The sequence below is a fragment of the Esox lucius genome, chromosome 8, assembly GCF_011004845.1.
Source record: "Esox lucius isolate fEsoLuc1 chromosome 8, fEsoLuc1.pri, whole genome shotgun sequence".
Taxonomy (NCBI): Eukaryota; Metazoa; Chordata; class Actinopteri; order Esociformes; family Esocidae; genus Esox; species Esox lucius.
The window spans coordinates 28070998-28092556 of NC_047576.1; the positions used below are offsets into that span (position 1 = coordinate 28070998).

The window sequence follows — 21559 nt, forward strand, 5'->3', positions numbered from 1 at the left end:
TACCTTCCCCTCTCAGGTATCCTTCTAAAAACATGTCATGCAGATAGTCATGCAGATAGTCATGCAGATAGTCATGCAGATAGTCATGCAGATAGTCATGCAGATAGTCATGCAGATAGTCATGCAGATAGTCATGCAGATAGTCATGCTAGTAGAGAGCTTGCCCAGGCAGTGGGCACAAACAGATACAGACAGGATGTCATCTCAGCAGGAGCAATGGAAAAAAGTGATATATATTTCTAATAATAGTTTCCATCTAAGCATGAGCCAGCTGGTTAATCTAGCTAACTATTATTCAACATTTGACAAGAGCATATGTTGAACCAGAGCATACATCCATGTCCAACAAATTTGTTTATATACCAGGGCCTCTCATTCTTGTTCCTAGAGAGCTACCATCCTAGATGTTTTCTCTCCAATCCCAATTGTGACTAACCAGATCTGGTTTTACTCAATCTAATTATTAGAATCAGTTGTGCTAAATTATAGTTAGAGAGAAAGAAACGCCCCTAACGGGCTAATGGGCGGGCCAGCACTGCTACCAATGTGTTCACATGCACAAGTGTAGGTTCTCCCAATTTTACAAGATAATTGCCAGAAATAGGACATTTGTAATCCATTAAATGTCCATTGAGGTACGAAAAGGAAATATGTTAACAATAGACGAAAAAGATTTAAACAGTTATCCTAAAAATGTTAGATGCTTATTTTATAAAGCCTTGTTTAATATGCAGAACACGTGGAGGATTTATCATTTTGTATTGTGAAAAAGATTGATGGACGAAACTTCTGTAAGAACTCAATGATTTTATACAAATATTCCTTCATTCCACTTTTCAGTTGAAGAAAGCAGCTCTGTGTCCTGGTCATTTGTTGCACAATTATATTCCCCCTCTCAGGGTGACATATTCACATACGCAGCACCTGTGTTTACTGTATGCTGACTGTCTGGAGCCAAAGCCTCTCTGAGCGGATACTATCTATGTTTCCTTCACTGTACCAGAGCAGACAAATGGAGCATGGGAGAGGATGGAGCAAGGAAGAGTGTTAAGTGGAACATATCCATATTCTCAATCTAGAGCTCTGAGTACAGAAGATGATATCATCATGGACCTTACACCAACCCTACATCCTATTCTATACTACCCAGTAGTAGGTTTAGCTGTTAACATTTTCACAATACATGGTTTAGTCAAGAAGGATGTAAAACTTGTAAAACAAGTCAAAATCTATCCTCCTGGCTTATTACCACCTGAAAAACAGGGAAATCGTCTGGTTTGGTTGGCGTTCCAAACATTTGTCTACCAAGTTTAGACTCTTGGACTTGCGTTGGAGACAAAGAGGGTGAGCTTGGACTTTCAACTCTCTGTAAAGATCCAATCTTCCATAATTATAATTATTGTGGTAACATTTTAATGTAAATTACATATTATGGCTTTAACTCCTTGAAGTGAGAGGTTAGGCAGCAACACCTCTGACTTGGAAACACCTCAATAAGCTCTGTCCCTACCATTCAGGCTGTCATATTGTCCTAAGTAATAGATCACTATCATTGACAGTATGATATAGTCTTGTTCTTACTGAAGAAAAACTACCTCTGAATAAATTACACCCCACAACAATCTCAGGAGAGCAAGCCTGAGTCACTGGCAGTAGTTCAAGAGAAATGATGTGTTGTTTTAACCACCTGTTCATACGTGAAAAAAGTAATTTGATGTGCCATCACATTGCTTATGAATATAAAGTGCTGCTGTGTTTCAGGCTTTGTCAAGTGTGTTGGAGAGCGAGGGCCAAAATAAAAAAGAATCGCCACACATTAGACTTAATTGTTTGTGCACTCCCCCCATTGGTCATGAACAACTCGGCTCTGACTTACAGGAAATACACTATAAGGAACAGTTTCTAACATTCATACGCTATCATCATTTATGAATTCCAAAGACTTACCGGAGGACCTGGGTCTCCTTTGGGGCCGGGAAAAGCTCCATCATAGTCTCCGTAGAAGTAGTCAGGTTCCTCGTATCCATAGTCGTAGCCATCCATGTCCACATCGTAGTTCTCTTCCTGCCCATGCTCCTCTGAGATATCTACCTGGTTGGCTCGGTACAGGGTGGTGCTGTTGGGTCCGAGCTGGGGGTCCAGAAGGTGGCCAGTGGCCTGAAGCTGGGGCTTAGAGTCCTTAGGCCTGGAGTTGGATGTGTTCAGCAGGCCCTCCTTCAAGCGGCTCTGTCTGACAGGTAAGATCGGGTCAGAGGTGGCTGCCGTGCCCTGTTGGGGCCTTGTGGGGCTCCTCTCTTCCTCCTCTGTCTCATTCTCAACCTGGGGAGACTGCCTGGTGGAAACCCCTGTTGGACTGGATCCGGAGGTGACACTCCTGGGGGTGATGCCCATGGCCTCCAGCCCACTGAGTGTGTCTGACGACGGCCTTCTGTGGTCATCAGTGACAGGGGTAGGGATAGAGGTGTGGTGCTCCAACAAGGAGCTCTGAGTTTGGATCCTGACCTCTGAGGGGCTTAAATACAGTGTTCCGGAACCATCCAGGGAGTAGACCGGCGCTGATCCTGCAAGTGACGGAGTCATCTGCCTGTGGGAATCTACAGCCAGGGAGGTTGGTAGCACCGTCTGGGCCTCCGGTGAGGCAGAGATTGGAGAGAAAGCCAAGGACTGTGAAACCTCCATATCTGAGCTGAGGGGCCATCGGAAAGTGTCGGCCAGCCGGCACTGTTTTTTAAGGTAGTCGCAGTAATGCGCAGCAGCCTGGGCTGAGGGGTAGATATCCAGCTGGCATATGACGCCCTGGAACTGGGCCGCTTTCGAGTTCATCCTTCCTAAGGTCAGTAGGCCTCCCGATCCTGACCCCAGCGTCTGTGACCGGGTCAAGGTTTGCTCACGCTTCTCCACCGCCCCGCAGTCGGCGTGGAATGACACAGAGCGGGGCCTCACGCCCACCGCAAACGAGTGCCGGCGCCCATCGTGCACGTTGTAGGCGAAGTAGACGGAGGACTTCTCAGCGGTGTACACCACCACCTTCCTGGGCAGCAGCTGGATGCCAAACTGCACCTTGTTGCTGCTGTCACGCACGCTGAACAGGAAAGCATTGTTCGCTCGCCAGGAGCTCAGGCTCACCACCAGAGAAAACTCCTCACCAAGGTCTGGTGGGAACAGGGCCGCTGTGGGGGCTTCAATGTGGACGTCCGGGCTGAGGAGGACCCCGGGTCCTGGGGTTGAGGAGGGGGGAGAGGGGAAGTGCCGGGGAGAGGAGGTGATCTCGGAGGAGATTGACTGTGTGCTGCCGCCGAGGCCCAGACGATGGAGGATATCGACACCTGTGGAGCAGACAGGCGAGTGGTCAGTTACACCCTTGACGAATACCTCGGAAACGGTGGCAAGAAGAGGACAAAAGAATCGTTGTCATTACATTGACTGAAATGTGTTAGCAGGCGATTATTCAAATATATATAGACTGAGGGAAAATGAGGGGCCAGCTTGGAAAAAAGATAAAGAAGGAAGAAAGAAAATAATGAAATAAAAATGGTAAAGGAAAAAGTAGCAGAAGAACAGGGAGTGAATAAATAGGTAAAAGTTCTGAGAAAGGCTTGAGAGCATTAAAATCACAGATCCATGATCCTCCTCAGGCACCCGAGCACGTGAGCGTGGCAGATGGGACCCAGATGAGTCAAGAATGGACTTAAGTGGGATGCGTAGTACAGTACAATACTGTCACATAACAATGTGTGTGTTTCAAACACCTGTCTGAATCAGTTTAACAGCAGAAGTTAATGATCATCTCTTTCAACCAGCTGAGTCATGAACTTCCCTCCCACCCAGGTGATTCCTCAAACCTTATGTCAGACATGTTGACACTGACGTTCAGCTGGAGAACAACATGTACAAAGTGGTTAAAAGTAGTGGAAAATATCTCTCAGCAAGGTTGCTTCGTATCAGGGAAAAACAGGTCTAGAGGGAAACATTTGAAATATAAGAGAGGGACACAACGTCAAAAGTATAGAAGTGTGTGTGTCTGGGAGGGGGTGAATGTGGGTGTGTGTTGGGGGGATGGAGGGGGGAGAGCTGTCAGCCTGAGTCAGTTGCACGGTAGAATCCAGGAAATGGGAGAATGTCAGTGGAAAGATCCCTGCAGGGTATAGGAGAAGGACAACGATGATGGAAAGGAAAGGGGAAGGATAAAGATGAGGAGCAGGACGAGAGGAGGAGGAAGAAGAGGAGAAAGATTAGAAAGATTAGGAGGAGAAAGAAGCTGGGAGATGGAGGAAAAAGATGAGGAGGAGTAAGAGTGGAAGATATTTCCATTGCTAATCCAGAGACGCTAGATTTGTTTGAAAAAGTGCTTGCCTCCGTGCTCAGCAAGCTACTCTGGGAGCTTAGTGACAAAGACTGTTATTGATTTGGCAGGAAAGAAGGGAACAGAACTCAGCCAGAGGTATACACATAGCACATGCACAAACTAAAATAGTGTTTTGCTGTTAAAAAAGGGCTTTTATTGTTCTATTATTGTCACAGGCAGCAGTTGCAAGGTGGTCGTAAACACAGAAGTTAAAAACTCATTGAGGTCTCTGAGGGCATGAAAAACACATCCACACATTGCAAAAATAAGAATGCAGATATTTTTCAACAAAACGTGCATGTATGACCTGACAACGTTTCAACTTGGTCGCTGGTCAAATCGAACTCCAAACTCTCTAAATGTGGGGTGTAAATGTTGGCAGCAGAAAGGTGAGGAAGATGTGGTAACATACGGTCATTAAACTTTATCATTGGTAACATTTATATATTCGGGGAACATATAGAAAAAGCTTTATTGATTCAGCAACTAAATCATTCTCTGATTTTAAAAGCAGGGCCCAAAAACATAATTCAACAGTTTATTTATAAATTGCAATGGGCTTATGTCCAAGGACACATTTCAAGCCCTGAATTCTTTGATAGGGAACTGAGTATGGGTGAAGGGAGATTGATGTTGTGTGTTTGGTGAGTGTCCCGACATGACATGCTGCTGTTGTCAGGATATGTGTACTGGACTCTAGGTTAACATTTGTTGGATATCACCCAAACCCATGCAGCCAAAAGCAGCCTTCAGTCATGAATCTTGTTTTTCATCATAGCAACTTTTTTATTCACTTATTTGGCCCACTCCAATGAACATTTTGAACTATTGGAGATAATTTACAAGGCAAGGTAAAAAGCCCAGAATATGATCCTGTACAGCACAGTCCCAAACTGTCTGGATGGCTTTTCTTTCCCAGCCTCTTAAAACTAGGCCTGTCAGTTGAGGTGACAATATGGCTTGATCCAACATTCAAAGCTACTTGGAGAGTGCTAAACCTGTATGATCAAATAATTTCATTCAAGTGTGTTGGGGGAAGGGCAGGTAAATAAACATGGTATGTAAGTTTCACAGATTACCTTTATTCAATATATCAATCTCCTACTGTCAGATATCTTTATACGGTTCAAGAAATAACATATAGGTAGGTGAAGCAGTGGCTGTCTGGAAGATGTTGGCTAAATCAGCTATAATTACATTTGGTTACCTGAACCACAAAGAGTTTACAATATCGTCCAAAAGAAAACACACAGCAGTGTGCAAATTCTGCAAAGAGACGCTCACTGGGACGGCTGGGACTACATCAAACTTTTACCGGCATTTAGAAAGAAAACATCTAAAAGGTGACGCTAGCAAAGCTAGGTACCTAACATTTGCAATCTGCCTCTGTACCAAAACCCTTCAGAAATCTGTTCCCCTATTACCTAAAGAGATTTGGCGAGTATTAGCTACCTATGTAACATTTTATATTGTATATTTCAGGGTGCTAGTTTCAGTTGCTTGCCAGCTTTTGTGATGAACAATTATGAGCCAGGCCCCATAAAGCTATGTAGCTAATGATGAATATTAAGTTGTGTTACATGAACGTTAACTAATGTCAGCTGTATACTGTACATCTCCCGAATCAAAAAGTTAAACGCCGCCGTACCACGCTCCTTCACTCGGGTGAGAGAGCTAGAGATGTGAAAGCAGAGACAGAGAGTAGAGACCAAGTAATGCACCTCCACTTCTATGAAAACAACTACATAAAAATACTACTTTAAGAGTGTTAATTTTGAGTTCAAATAAACAGTTAAGGATTAAATCAAACTTTTTTCCTAGTCAAACCCAACTGCTCGTGTGTTTTGAGTGTCATGAGCCCCTCTCTGGCTCGCTAAATCACTCAATCTTTCCCACACTGGGTGTTACTTTAAAGAAAAATATGCCCTTTCAGTAGTTTAATCACCTTAAAGATAATTATATCAGTGCTATGGTAAGATAATAATGGTCTGGTCTTGACTCGGTCTCGCCCTGCCTTGGTCTTGACTCGGTCTTGACCACTCAAATTCTTGGTCTTGACTCTGTCTCGACTGCTCAAATTCTTGGTCTGGACTCTGTCTCGACTGCTCAAAGTCTTGGCCTTGACTCGGTTTCGACCACTCAAAGTCTCGGCCTTGACTCGGTCTCGACCACTCAAAGTCTTGGTCTTGACTCGGTCTCGACCACTCAAAGTCTTGGTCTTGACTCGGTCTTAACCTCTCAAAGTCTTGGTCTTGACTCGGTCTTAACCTCTCAAAGTCTTCGTCTTGACTCAGTCTCCACTGCAGAAAAGGCTTGGTCTTGTCTCAGTCTCGATACACTCTGGCCTTGGTCATGACTTGGTCTCGGTTTAGGTGGTCTTGATTACAAAACGTCTTCACAACTTTGCATGCAATGTTTTTCTAGCCATGAAAACATAAGGAGTTCTACGGAAAACCCAAATACGAGACCACTGCACCTTTTTCTTTCCTTTCCAAAAAAGTTGAAAAGGAAGGTATTGAGTGAGGAACAGAAGGATTAAAATTAAGAGACCACTGCAAATTGAACACTTTTTTGGAAAGGACAAAAAAGGTGCAGTGTTCTCTTAATTTTTTCCGGAGCTGTGTTCTGCTGTTGGTTGGGATTGCTTGTCTTCCAGAAGGGCAAAACACTTTTTATTGTTTGTTTATAAAGCTGTCCTACAGAAACTTCCAAATTATCTTACTTCCACAATTATATTGGATTACAGCCCTTATCAAACACAATCGCAAGACTGGATAGTTTTCGAGGTTCCCCCAGCTCAGTCTAAGAGAGGTACAACATAGTTTTTTTTTAAATGTTGTCTTATTCATGTTTTTATTGTTTGTTGTTGTAATACAGGGCACCACTGTAAATGAGACATCTGTCTCAGCTGGTTTTCCCTGTATAAATAAAATAAAATAAATAAATAAAAGTAATCTGGAAAAATACAAAACCCTTCATAATTATTGGCACATTGAAGCCTTTTTTTTTAATTATTTTGGTTCCATACTCCAAAAGTTAGGATTTGAAATTGAACAATTACAATGAGTTTGAAGTACAGCTTCTAAGCTTTTATTTTTGTAAAGCAGCTTGTAAAGCACTGATGGTGGTCCACATGCCTTCGCTAATGTTAACATCCTGCTAAACGATTTTCTCAGCAAGCAGTTCCCTTATATTTTCTATATGGGTCAAAATTACATCCTTGTCTAGGTCATTGGAGTCAACATCATCTGTAGAAGCTATAAGTATCTGCCATTGCTTTTTTGAGGAACAATGATTGTGTGTCTTAGTAACACTGATGAAAGAGATGGAGAATGAAGCTGGTAAACCTTCTGTTGACAAATAGAAATTCATCATTCATTTCTGGGGAGTAAATCTTGTGAAACACTATCATGCCATTATTACAGTAGATATACTGTATAAATATTTATGTATATATATACATACAGCTCGAGATGAAATTAAGAGACCACTGCACTTTTTTCTTTCCTTTCTAAAAAAAAGTGGAAAAGGAAAGTTTTGCGTGAGGAACAGAAGCGTTCAATTTGCAGTGGTCTCTTAATTTTAACCCTTCTGTTCCTCACTCAAAACCTTCCTTTTCAACTTTTTTGGAAAGGAAAGAATAAGGTGCAGGGTCTCTTAATTTTTTCAGGAGCTGTATATGTACTGCCTGTCTAGAAATGAACTACTCTCCTCTGCTAGCTGCATAGCACACACAGAGGTGTCCTTAACTTTCTTTGCCTGGGGTAACATCATCTAGGATTCCAATTACGCTGTCTCATATGCAAAGACAAGCTACCCAAGCCTAGCCCTCGGTCAGTCACTGAAGTTTCATTTAGCATTCCTCCTTCATTCCACTGGATTGTGCTGTGTAGTTCCAGTGTAGAGTTGGCTGTGGGGTCTAAAATGATACTACAGAGTAATAACATACTAGTGGTGGTGATAAAGGACTTGTGAGTGACCCAGTGAGTGACTATGACTACTTCGGTTAGCCTGAGGTGAGTGTGCTTGAGGGTAGGTAGGTCCACAGTGAGTCTGCTTAAGGGAGTAGGTCTACAGTGAGTCTGCTTAAGGGAGTAGGTCTACAGTAAGTCTCCTAAAAGGGGCAGGTCTACAGTGAGTCTGCTTAAGGTGGTAGGTCTACAGTGAGTCTGCTTAAGGGGGTAGGTCTACAGTGACTCTGCTTAATGGGTTAAGTCTACAGTGACTCTGCTTAATGGGTTAAGTCTACAGTGACTCTGCTTAATGGGTTAAGTCTACAGTGACTCTGCTTAAGGGGCTTAAGTCTACACTGCACTTGCTCCGCTGACTGACTGCAGATGATCATTTCCAACAAACAAAACACTAGGAAATGATTAAGATCCAACCAATTCATGATGTATGCATTTTAAATATTTGGCATGCCTTCTGCAATATCCATGTGAAAACACAAAACATCACTAATATAATAGGCACTGATGAAGTTGCCAGCCCCAGCTGTGTACTGTAGCATTATTTTATCCCATAGTAATAATATCCTTACGTAAATAGCAGCTGTAGCTAGTCTTGTGCGATCTTTAGCATGTACTTTACATTGTGTGCAAAAAATAGACATTTGAGGTTTTAGTCATCCACTGTACAAGACACTTAACCTGCAGTAAAGTTAGTGCATTAATCTAAAGACAGTAGGTGGGATGTGTTAAGGAGTCTACCTATGTTGCCTCTACCTGCATTCCCTCATCTGAAGAACAAGAGCAGACATGCAAAATAAAAGGTTTAGGAAGAGAAGCCAAACTCCAGTGTGCAGCTATCCCTCAAAAAGTAGCCCTCAAAGGGATAGCTGCACAGTGACAGACACACACACAGGCACACACACAGACACGCACACAGACACGCACACAGACATGCACACAGACACAGACACAGACACACACACAGACACACACAGACACACACAGACATGCACACAGACACGCACACAGACACGCACACAGACACACACACAGACACACACAAACTCACTGTCAATTCCCAATGTCATAAATATAAACATAGAACCAACATCAAGAAGCATGAAGAACACTTTGTGTCCAAAATGCATGGGGAAAGTCATGAATCTGTTATTATGTCATGTGAATTTGTGACCTAATATGAACCATGTTTATGCAATGGCATAAACATGTAGAAGTGTTGGAAATCTACAACTCTGCAAACAAGTCAGTATTTGCCCTTCCTCTCATACTGACTGGTACAAGTGAAATGTCCCTTGGTTAAAATAAGACCAAATCCAACAATACTTGAAATGGCAAATTAGTTAAGAGCAGAGCATAGGTTATTTTTTTGGCGACATCAACTTATTGCTTGAAATGTCACTTTCAAAACACACCACAGGGGCATGGAAACAGAAACAGCTTGTGGACTGCTACAATGTAAAGATGGAGATGGGAAGGTGGAGGCTGCTCCAATGAAGGGATAGTTGTGGGAAGTGGAACCGCTTACCTTGTGCTCTGTAGTGTTCTTCTGCAGACAGCACTGTAGTGCATACTGACAGGAGCAGGAGGAAGGTTCTGCTACAGAGACAAACACAGATCACAGTACATAAGTCAGCATTGATACTATCTTCGTTAAGACAAAACATGTGATCATGGTTAGTCTATCGGACGGCATCTGATCACAGTTAGTGTATAGTTCACCATCCAATTACAGTTTATAAATCAGCATCTGATCACTGTTAGTCTATAAATCAGCATGTGATCACAGTTAGTCTACAACTCAGCATCTGATCATAGGTAGACTATTGCTCAGCATCTGATCACAGTTAGTGTATAGTTCACCATCCAATTACAGTTTATAAATCAACATCTGATCACTGTTAGTCTATAAATCAGCATGTGATCACAGTTAGTCTACAACTCAGCATCTGATCATAGGTAGACTATTGCTCAGCATCTGACCACAGTTAGTCAATAGCCCAATGTTTGCTCAGCATGTTTTTTAGCGCAGCATCTGTTCAAAGCTAATCTAAAAGTCAGCATCTGATCACATATGCATTTAAGCTCTGGCCACTGGGAAGCAACTACAGATGATTCTGACTGTGAGTCCCAATACTTTCTGGATATAGAAACTATGAGATGGGAACAATGGGAAAGTACAATTGAATTATCCATCCCAACACCTCCACCTTCAATGAGTCAAGCATTACCAGTGACATGTGACGATAGTGAACCTCTGACTAACAAGGAGCTTAAAGAATTACATCACATTCCACATGTAAAGTAATGTGAAAAGGTACATAACACCACCTGGAAAGTTGTCTTTTTTATTATCTTTTTTATTACATATTTGGCCATATGGATGTAACCTAATTTAAGAAATGACACTGATAGTATATGCTTTGCAATCATTCAACACTGCCTTCAAATTGCTTGTAAATGGCTTTGTAAACCCCCCCAGAGTCACGGGCATCAATAATCTTTCTTCTAAAGCCTCTGATAGGTCTTTTGATCTTTGGCAGGATGTGTTACCACACACCCATATGACAAAGACAAACCAAGTTTCTAATCTTTTTGGAAGGCTGGAGCCTCCCTAGTTACTCTCTAATGATTTTCTGAAAATTTGCACATTTAATAATGGGGCACCTGATTCTAATTTTAGCCATTCTATGAGATGTTATATTTTGTTGGTGTACTAACCTTTTCTGCATTTCTATTTATTCTAATTGCATAAATTGTTTATGTTTCTTTCTTTGGTGTGATTTGTAAAACTGAGTTACCATGTGTACGGAATTCATCTGTACTATCCATGTCTCCAAAGATGTTTAAAAGAGACAACTTTCCAGGGGATGTACTTACGTTTTTCGCATGACTGTATGACAAATGTGCTTTCTCCTGTTCTCTTCTGGCTTGTGTTTATGGCTATTGGCTGGGGATGCACTATATGGGTTAACATTGGGAAGCCCATGCTTTCCCTGTGTGAACAAAGTCTTCTGGGCTTAGGTAGAGCCAGGTTTTTCTGGAAGCTAATCACCTAGTCCAAGTAAAGTAGAACCGCTGAGTGGTTTAGTGAGTCAATGTGTGCATGCAAGACTGCAGTGTTCGAAGTTAATAAAAAAATTAAACCGAAAGCCTTCCAGGAGCGCTCCCTTATTTAAGCATATGTGCAGGGGCATTGGACTGGGGGGAAAAGGGGTACTAAGTATATAGGGCCCTAATGTGTAGAGGGGCCCTCAAAAATGTTTGAATCTTGAATAAAGTGGGGAGGGGCCCTCAGAGACCGCCTATGTACAGGGCCCAGAATTTTGTGCTACATCCATGCATGTGTGTACACTGTTTTGGCAGGTTTGGGGTACCAAACTGTAGACCAATGAGGGGTAATCAGATCTCACCAAGATCCCACAAAACACATTTTTACTTGCATTCAGTGAGTAAAATTGGTACTATTTTACTCACTGCATCACTATTGATAGCTGATTAATTTATGTCCTGTCATAACAAATACATGTATACATTCATACTGTATGTCTAATTCCTAGCTCAGCACATAGGCACACTCATAGGTATGTCCTAATGTAAAATAGATGGCAGTAACCAATAAGCCTGGTAAAGAATGTGTTTCTATTGTTTTAATTCAAATTCATGTATGTGTTATGGCTTCAAATATCCTGCATCTTCTAGGTTTCTCTATAGTACATTCCCTATTGAACATTCAATAACCTGCCATAACTCATTCTGATTTGTCATACTACAGAATATGTACACATGGTGGAGATGTACAGTAGTACTGAAAACAAATTAAAGTGGAAACAAATTATAACATTGACAAGAAATTAAAGGAAAAAACAATCAGTGAACTGTACATTCTGACCAGACAAAACCAGATTGTTAAGGGGTATTACAGTGGCCTCCAATAATATTGGCACCTTGGTAAAAATGTGCAAAACAAGTATTTATTGAATTTATTTATTTAAAAATAAATAAAGTAGAAGAATTGAAAGAAAAAATACATTTTTGTATCATAAAACAAACAAATACAATCCTTCAGATTCAGAGGTCCACACATCTGCATTCTCGTTTTCAGCACAGGGTTTTTGTGGGGTTCAGGTCAAGGGACTGGGATGGCCTTGGCAAAACCATATATATTTTTTTTTTTTTTTTGTGTTGATTTTGAGGTGTTCCTTAGATCATTGTCCTGCCAAATGATCTAAGCACAGCCCAGTTTAAGCTCCCTGGCAGAGGCAGTCAGGTTTACATTTAATATCTGCTGGTACTTCATGGAGTCCATGATACCATGTACCCTAGCATGTTGTCCAGGGAGTTTGATTTAAAACAGCCCCACAACATCAAAGATCCGACACCATACTTCACAGTGGGGATGAAGTAGGTCTTTGCATGGCTATTTTCTCACTGCTGCTATCACTGAATTTCAGTTGCACATGCACCTTGCACATACAATTTGCCTCTTTGCACATTCAGAACTGCCATCATGCTTGCATTTTTACAGTTGTCACATAAGCATGTCTATCTCGGGGACCTTACTGCTGCTTTCTCTGCATCCCGGTTGCACATGCTACCTTACTCTTTAAATTTGCCTCGATTTTACATCTAGAATGCCATTTAGAATTTCCAATTGTACCCACACAACTATTATCCCACTTGTAACATACACTATACTTAATACATTTTCTGCCCTCCTCTATTTGCCTTATTACACATTTAGTATTGCCATTTGTACTGCATTTGCCTTCATTGCACATCTATACTTTCCACTTATACATATAAGTCATATACATATATTTAATACTTGTACATTTTCTGTCCTCTTCTGTTTGTACTTCTGGTAAGATGCTAACTGCATTTCGTTGTACAGTACTTGCACTGTTCAATGACAAAGTTTAATCTAATCTTAATCATCTAAACTATGCCAAACCCACTGCTGGTGTTTGTGTCCAAAAAGCTATATTTTGGTGTCATCTCACCATAGAACCTGGTTCCATTGAATGTTCCAGTAACATTTGGCAAACTGTAGGTGCTGTAATTTGTTGTTTGATCACAGCAAATACATTTTTATGGCGACCCTCCCAAACAACTTGTGATTATGTAGGTGTTGTCTGTTCATAGTTTGGGAGACTTTCTGACCCCAAGACTCAACTAAAATCTGCAATTTACAAGCTGTGATCCTTGGAGATTATTTGTATAATCTGACCTTCCTCCTCACTGTGTATGGGGTCTATATAGACACACATCCTCTTCCAGGCCTATTGTTGACATCTCCAGTTGCTTTAAACTTCTTAATTGATATTGGGAATGGGCATTTTCAACCATTGAGATATTTTTTTATAGCCATTTCCTAATTTCTGCAGCTCAACAACCTTTTGCTACACATCATTACTGTATTCTCGGGTCTTTCCCATAGTGATGGATTACAATGGGAATTTGGCCTGTGTGTCACCACATATTTACACCCCAATGAAACAGGAAGTCATGGCTTTCAACTTAAATGTTCCTAATCACACAGGTGAACTTAAAAATGATAAATATGAATGGGACTGTAATTCCGATACATTTTACTCATTAGAAATATATATATTTCACATTATTTTTTCAATTATTTAACTTTTAACTTTCACATTTTTTCACAGCCCATTTTGCTCATATTTACCAACAGTGCAAATTTGGGAGAGCACTGTAATCAAGGGATGTCTTCTAAAGTCACGTTAAACAACTTGAAAGTAGTGTTCTAATAGAAGGAGAATAGAGCCAATTGAAAACCTCTGAGGATGTTGCACCTTAACTCTTTTTCATAATCAATGGCATGAGTGAAACTAACGGTGGGTTAGGTATTGTATTAGGGGATATGGTGGGTTAGGTACTGTATAAGGGGATATGGTGGGTTAGGTACTGTATAAGGGGATATGGTGGGTTAGGTACTGTAATAGGGGATATGGTGGGTTAGGTACTGTATAAGGGGATATGGTGGGTTAGGTACTGTATTAGGGGATATGGTGGGTTAGGTACTGTATAAGGGGATATGGTGGGTTAGGTACTGTATAAGGGGATATGGTGGGTTAGGTATTGTATTAGGGGATATGATGGGTTAGGTACTGTATTAGGGGGTATGGTGGGTTAGCTACTGTATTAGGGGATATGGTGGGTTAGGTACTGTATTAGGGGATATGGTGGGTTAGGTATTGTATTAGGGGATATGATGGGTTAGGGTTGAGAGAAAGAGGGAATGCTAGATAGAGAAAGGAGATAGTGAAGGAGTCAGCAGACTGAGAAAGGGAAGAAAAATAAAGAGCAACGCAAGAGCCTTCACCTGTTCCCCATTGAGATACTGGTGTGACATTCCACGGCTGGGAATACAGACAGAACCCGCCACACTCCAGAAAAAAGAGCAGGAATACATAGGCTCTATGAATCCAATGATTTATCGCTATGGGGTACAACTGTCATTTAAAAGGCCACAGTAGAGTAGCTCATCTCCAAGGGGTTAGAATGTGGAAAACTGGACTATATACAGAGTATTGTAAATAGAATTACATCCATATTTGGAGAGCCAATGGTCTTGTGACACTGCTTCTGACAGACCTGTCTCTTCTATGGTAGGGCTATTTAAACCTTCAAACACATACCCCCTGCCTCCAAAAACAGACCTGGCTCCTGGGTTCACTACATTAAAGCGAACGATAACATCAGACAGGACAGAGTGGTACCCCTCCTCAGGTCTGTACATCGACACAGCCCTGTATCAGAGTGCTTGTAAATGCACGGTTAACTGTGGGAGTGTGCCTTCCCAAATCATGTCCAATCAATTGAATCTAGCACAGGTGGATTCCAATCAAGTAATACAAACATCTCATACTTTTCTGAATACTTTTCAAACACACTCAGTTTTTGTACTTTTGAATACATTTGCAAACATTTCTAAAGATCTGTTTTTGCATTGTCATTATTGTTATTATTGAGTGTAGGACACAATCGATTGAATTCATTTTAGGCTGTAACGTAACAAAATTTGGAAAAAGTGAAGGGGTCTGAATACTTTCCAAACGCACTTTAAATCCCTGTCTGGCAAGAAATCTCTGAGACTGACGTCTGTTGCCTTCCATCCCAGTGGTTTATGGGAACGGCTGCTGAAAGCAGGACAAAGCTGCCCAAACATCCCTGTGTTGACCCAGGGAAATGCCACTATGTGAGGAGTGAGTGCCATGTCAAGAATATAAATAATTAGATATTTCTCTTCCCTCTCTCTATGCTGAAAAGAGTTTGTCCAATGTCCTGGTAAGGACACAGAAAACATTTACCTTTTCATACAGAATATGCTTGACCTACATCCTAATTAGGAACTGTTAAAAGGCCAGCCCTGTGGCCTGGTGTGGTCCAGCAGTCTAGGCTGCTGCCTGGCCAATGGCTAGTCCAACAAAAACACTTTCCTCTGTCTTTCCCGATTGTCTCTCTCAAACGACCATCAATGCCAGAAGAGGACTGTCTCTAAAAAAAATTGACAGCTCTTATTTAACAGTTTCATCACCCTGGAACTAGTAGTGTGTTTTAGTTCCCTAACACTCCATTTTATCATTGATGGTACCTACCAGTCACCCCACTGACATATGACCATATGTGCACCTCACTAAATACCTGCTGTGAGATAATGTGCATAAAATGTAAAAGCTTGGAGCTCCTTAGCGATAAAGTTGTCCAAGTCACTGCCAAGCAGTAGAGTTGCTGATCGAGCCCGCATTCCTTAAGGTCCAAGCGCTTTTGGCAATGCCGGACGATCGATAGCTCTAGTGTAGTGTCTACGTTAGCGCGCTTAGACTACAACAGCAGTGCTTCGTTTCAATAACATTTAGATATTATGGAAACTATTTTCTATTCACACTAGAGAGAAATTCTAACTGGACCGGAGGTGTGCAGTAAGGATCAACACATGCACACACAGCATTTTGGCTAACTTCTTGTACTGCAAGGTGTATAAACAAACTGACCATGTTGTTTAACTGTTAACTAGCATGGCACTCTCTGACACAATATCACTGATGCAAATTGGGCCGATATTGTAAATCTACATAAAACTGTTGTAGTCAAAATGGGCTCTACAGCAGTCATTGTCATATACAGGCCATATTTCTATGCTATTTCAGAACAGGCCATAGCATAAATTAAGTATAGGCTAATCTGTTTTATCTCACAGCAACCCTATTCACTAGACAGGCCACACAGCTATAGTAGTAAACTGTTCATGGAATACGGTGGCATCAGGTGTAATGGCTCGTTTAATGGGAACCACAGAGTGGGAATGCGTCTTGGCGAACAAGGCCAAATCTACTTAATCCTAGTTTAACATGGCCAAATCTTATCGCCATAAGGAAAAGGGGGCAATTTTCCAAACGTTATACTGTTTTGTGACTTCTCGCAGTATGATTGAGATAGCAGAAGTATTTCTTTTAAATGTCTAATTGGCAGACCACTTAGCAAATCAAGTAGTTGCAACATACTATTCAAAGGAATGTTAATCATCCATAACTTAAAAAACATGTTCCCTCCCAGAAGTTACACTGAACTCAACATTGTAATCCCAAAAATATTAAGAAATGTCACAACTATGACTACATTATACCTTGTTGTGAACTTATAAGGCATGACAACTGCTAAGGTTAGCTGACTATGTAAAAGCAATGCTTCCATGATTTGGAGTGGCCGCCATCTGTCCAGCTCCAATTGTGCTCTGTTACCATTTAGTCATGAACTGAGCCCAGCATTTTCTCTTCTCCTTCATCAACCTTTGATTCTTAGAACTTAGATAGAACTTCAAAACCAAATGGTAGCATTATAAAAAGGAAAGTAGATTTGTTATTTGGTAAATAATCAATGAATGGATCAGTATGGAGCGGCAGATCTTTGTCCTGAGGTTGTGGAGCTCGAAGAACGATCGGCGGGATATAAACTATACCAAATCAGTATACTTAATGAAGGGCACAAAGGTATATATAACAAGCAGAGACTAACGTGATTGTCGTTAACACATACATATTCATAAACCCGTGCTGTGTAAATGTCAGACTAATGCTGTCTGATATTGAAACAAATGAACATGTTGGGTTTAGCCAATTAACACAGTTAACACAGTGCTTAAAACGTCTTCAGAATTCCTGAGTATTGTTGAATGGTATAGTCCAGGACAACAGGTGATAATCACTTTGAAAATAGAAACAGAAATTTTGAATACAATTGGTGAACGTACAATTATTTGGCATTATTGAGTTTTGAAAGTTTAGCTAGATGATGGTAACAAAAGCTGCATTTTTAAGTGGGCATCTGTTGAGCCTTGATAGTGAATTGGCATACTGCTCTTTCATAATTAGCAAGTTTTCTTGCTAAAAACAAAGAAAATGTTCTGAATGAAAAGTCATTGAGGTTAAGTTCACTGAATGAAATTAATTTGGAAGTTCCTCAGTAATATCCATGTTTTGTTCATACATGTTCCACACAGTGTCAGAACCACTACAACATTCTCCAGTATGAATGAGTTATTGATGTGGAGCCAATATCTGTTCCTCCTGGCATCCAGCCGTCCCCCACCTGTATCCAGAGTATGACTCCATTACACAGACATTGTAGTGATGCATCTTCTCCATCACAGATCACATCCAAACAGCCATCAGCACTTAGCGAGCAGTTAAACACTTTCCAAGTCCAGAGGCTGTCAAACACATTGCTGTATCCACTCAGCTACTAACAACGATTTATACAATCCCAGCCAAGCCAAACTGTACTGGGATAGTCTGGTGATGAGTAAAGGACATCAAAGTGCCTGCCTAGTTAGTATCTCCATTCCCTGATTCATCCAATTTGTGTCTCGAACTCTGAGCGTGTGCTTTTTTAACACACAATAACGGTGTTCTTTGAAGCATGGGCACTCGGCGCTTGAGTGAACCCTTGAGGCTGAGGAGTAAATTTCACCCATTTTCATGTCTTACAGACACATCAACTGTAACGGCTACAACAGCGCAAAAAAGACAATGTGAAAACAACAGTCCAAGACAGCACAGTACAATTTATTGAGCCTATAGTACGAGTCAGGCAGTTGTCTCTGTGTGGGTCCAATATAAAGAGCGAGCTGTGACGCACATCTCATAAACTAGACTGTTCTCTGCAAAAAAAACAAACATAATTGGTCACAGAGTCAAGAGGTCACTGCAGACCAAAGTAAAGATTGACTTAGCCCACAAGACAGCAAGCAGACAACGGGCTGAGTAAACTTCCATCAGGGTTTATTGGTTTGCACTTTTCCTGTCGCAGAGTACCCTGCAGATGTGTGGAGGGCTGGACACACTCACACAGACAGGCCAAAAGCCCTATCAGACAACGATTAACCAGATAGCACTTCATATTAAACTGTCCAACTTTATTATAGGGGGCATGTTGCTTTACGACTGGTTTGGTAAACCGGATATTATTACTCAGTTAGATTCTTTATAGTAATAAAAAGTTAGATACATCAATTGTATACAAAAAAAGTCCCACATTTTGTTTCAAATCAGGTATTATCAGGCACTAATCTTACTTGTCTTACAGAAAAAATATTAGTTATTTGATATCTTGATGTAAAACACTGTCTTTTTTAAAGCAATTAGCTGTCCATAATAGTCCCATCTGAGTGTGGCCAATTATTAAAGAGGAGCCTAGGTGATGTGATTAATATGGAAGGTTCAACACTGTGTGGGTAGTCCTGCATGATCTAGCCCATGGTGTAACTTGATTCTTCTCAAGTCCATACACACTCTCAGACTTTTCTACCTCCATCCCATACATGTGTAGGGTTTGTCTGCTGTGGTAGGGTATGCAAATCAGACAAAGCATCAGACACAATACTAAATTGTCCATACAAAATGACAAATGTATTCAGAGGTGGTTAAATATACTTTGAAGGGAGTATTAACACATTTGAATCGTTGTAGCCCTCAGTCAACTATATGAGAGGTAGGCGATGCTGGCTTCAGAGTCAGTGCATAACAGTGAGTGATTGTCTAGCTATGCACTCACTTCAGGAACCACAGATCTGCTCTCACTGCATGTCACTCTACCAGTGAAGCATACACTAACTTCACTCACTGAGAATTACAGCAATCCTCTGTTAGACACACCTCTATTACACTTTACTAGTCTCAGGGGAAATATCCATAATAGATCCTTCTGGTGAAATGAATGAATAAAGCAAACACAATGTAGCTGTGCCTGGCTTTACTCTTTTATATCATATAGGGTTTTGTTATAATGAATAAATCATAATTGGCACCAGATTCCATGTCAACGATTCTCCTTATTTCCAGCTACAGTAAGTGGTTTTCCAAGATAATGTAGTTTTTCAAAACGCCTTCAGAATCTAAGCCAAAGTAACAACAAAACAAAAACCCCATGACTAAATATCCAATGCAGACTGAATTTTTAGACATAACTGCTCATAGAATATATTTTCAATCAGAGTAACCGTTGTTTAGTCATATGTAGCCAACTGCACAAGTTCCAAAGAATTTGTGCAATTACTGTTTTATAAAATAAAAAATAAAAAAAGGAAAGTTTTTCATTTTAGTCTACGTTTCGAGTACTTCCTCAATCCTCATCTGAACATTTGGTCCGAAATTAGATTAATTTCACTCAGACTTGATTACTGTCAAATAAGATAATCGACAGTGTGGGCTGTTATGAATAATTAATTCAGCGTGTGTTTTTAAACGTTCTATTTGGACCAGCTGTTATAAAAAAAAAGGTAAATAATCCGTCAATCATTGTTGCGCAAAGCAATTTCGTCTCAAAAGTTGACCGAACTCTTGGAAAACATTAAATGACAGAAAATAAGCTCTGCAACGAGGAGTAGTGGGGAAAGTATTACAAATTAATTTTCATACATCCAGAACCCGTTGGACAGAATTAGTAGATCAAGTGCGTGCAACATCACGGTTGGAGGTCAAAGCCATGACCGTAGGCTGATTTGTGAGACTGCAACAAGATGAATTTTGTATTTAACACAAATAAAAAGAAGTCTACCATCTAATCAACGACCAAGTGAGTCCAAAAGTTCGATTCACTTTTTTATGAAGTAACACGCCCAGTTTATTGCCTATTATTATTCATAGAATCGTGAGGTCAATGTCCTATAGTTCCTGGGGAAATGCCAGCAAGCTTAAGCTCAGCTGATTCCTCTAACAGGCTTGTCAGAACAAGCAATTGTTGCCAATATTTTGGCAATAATTTTTTTTTAAATGTACTTTCAAACTGCCTACCCATAAATATCGGCATCTGCATTATTCACATTTTATAAACGAATAAGCTTATAAGGCCTATATTAAACAATGCAATGTTCAATTAAATAATTATAAGTTTGTTACTCACGTTATTGCAGTTGGAGAAACGTGTCCACTCCTTGTCCGTTGGGCTCCTAAATGCATTTGTATGCATTTGTCCAGGCAGCAGAGTTCTAAGTGAAAACAGAATTCCACGCAAGAGGATACCGGTTCATGAGCTAGCCCTTAGTTACATACAGCCAAAGGAAACTCAACGAAGACTGCCACCTCAGAATTTCCTCATTGTATGTAGTCCAAGGAGCAAGAACGTTTTTCCCACTCAAAACCTCTTTGCTTTGCAGTTTTGCGAAGGGCTATGATTATTTTCTCCTAACGAACTAGAAGCGCGCACACAGTGAATGTAGAGATCAATGCACGAAGAGCAGAGCAGTGCGCCAAAGAATTATAATATTTAAACAAGGTATTTACAGTGCGCATAATAAGAATCCGACTTATATGCTATCTATTGAGTGGTCTCCAACAGACAGACTGAGTAGAGCCAGCTTGTTAACCTTCAGGCGGTGGTTTCTGTATGTGCCTTGACTTGCACTGATGCACGAGGAGCCATCCTTATTCATCCCAATAGGCTACCAGCCGGTGTTAGATTTCACCAATACTGACTCGTGACATCACAGATAGTATCCATTCATGTCCCATTAATTTGCTGTAAGTGATATAGCCTAATGGAACCAAAATGCATTTAAACTGTGCTTAAGTCTCACTTCTTGAACAGGAGATATTGTTCTGTCATGAAGGTGGAAGTGCTATTATAGTTTCTATTATGAATGTGAGCTTATTAGATTAGGTTTTGCAACTCCACATTGTTGCCTCCAATTTGGCCCAGAAGAGGTCATAAGAACAAAATTACTTGCAAT

At 40.8% G+C, this 21559-nt stretch overlaps 1 protein-coding gene across 1 annotated transcript in view; it reads right to left on the minus strand.

The window, feature by feature from the left end:
• Positions 1 to 21232, minus strand: part of LOC105008070 (collagen alpha-1(XXIV) chain) — a 148795-nt gene extending 127563 nt beyond the window's left edge. The window contains exons 1-3 of the mRNA XM_034293897.1: positions 20734 to 21232; positions 9842 to 9912; positions 1948 to 3326 (exon numbers count right to left, since the gene is read on the minus strand). Coding sequence (XP_034149788.1) covers positions 1948 to 3326; positions 9842 to 9912; positions 20734 to 20789 — 1506 coding nt within the window. The 5' untranslated portion in view covers positions 20790 to 21232. The remainder of the gene's footprint in view (positions 1 to 1947; positions 3327 to 9841; positions 9913 to 20733) is intronic.
• Between the last annotated feature and the right edge of the window lie 327 nt (positions 21233 to 21559).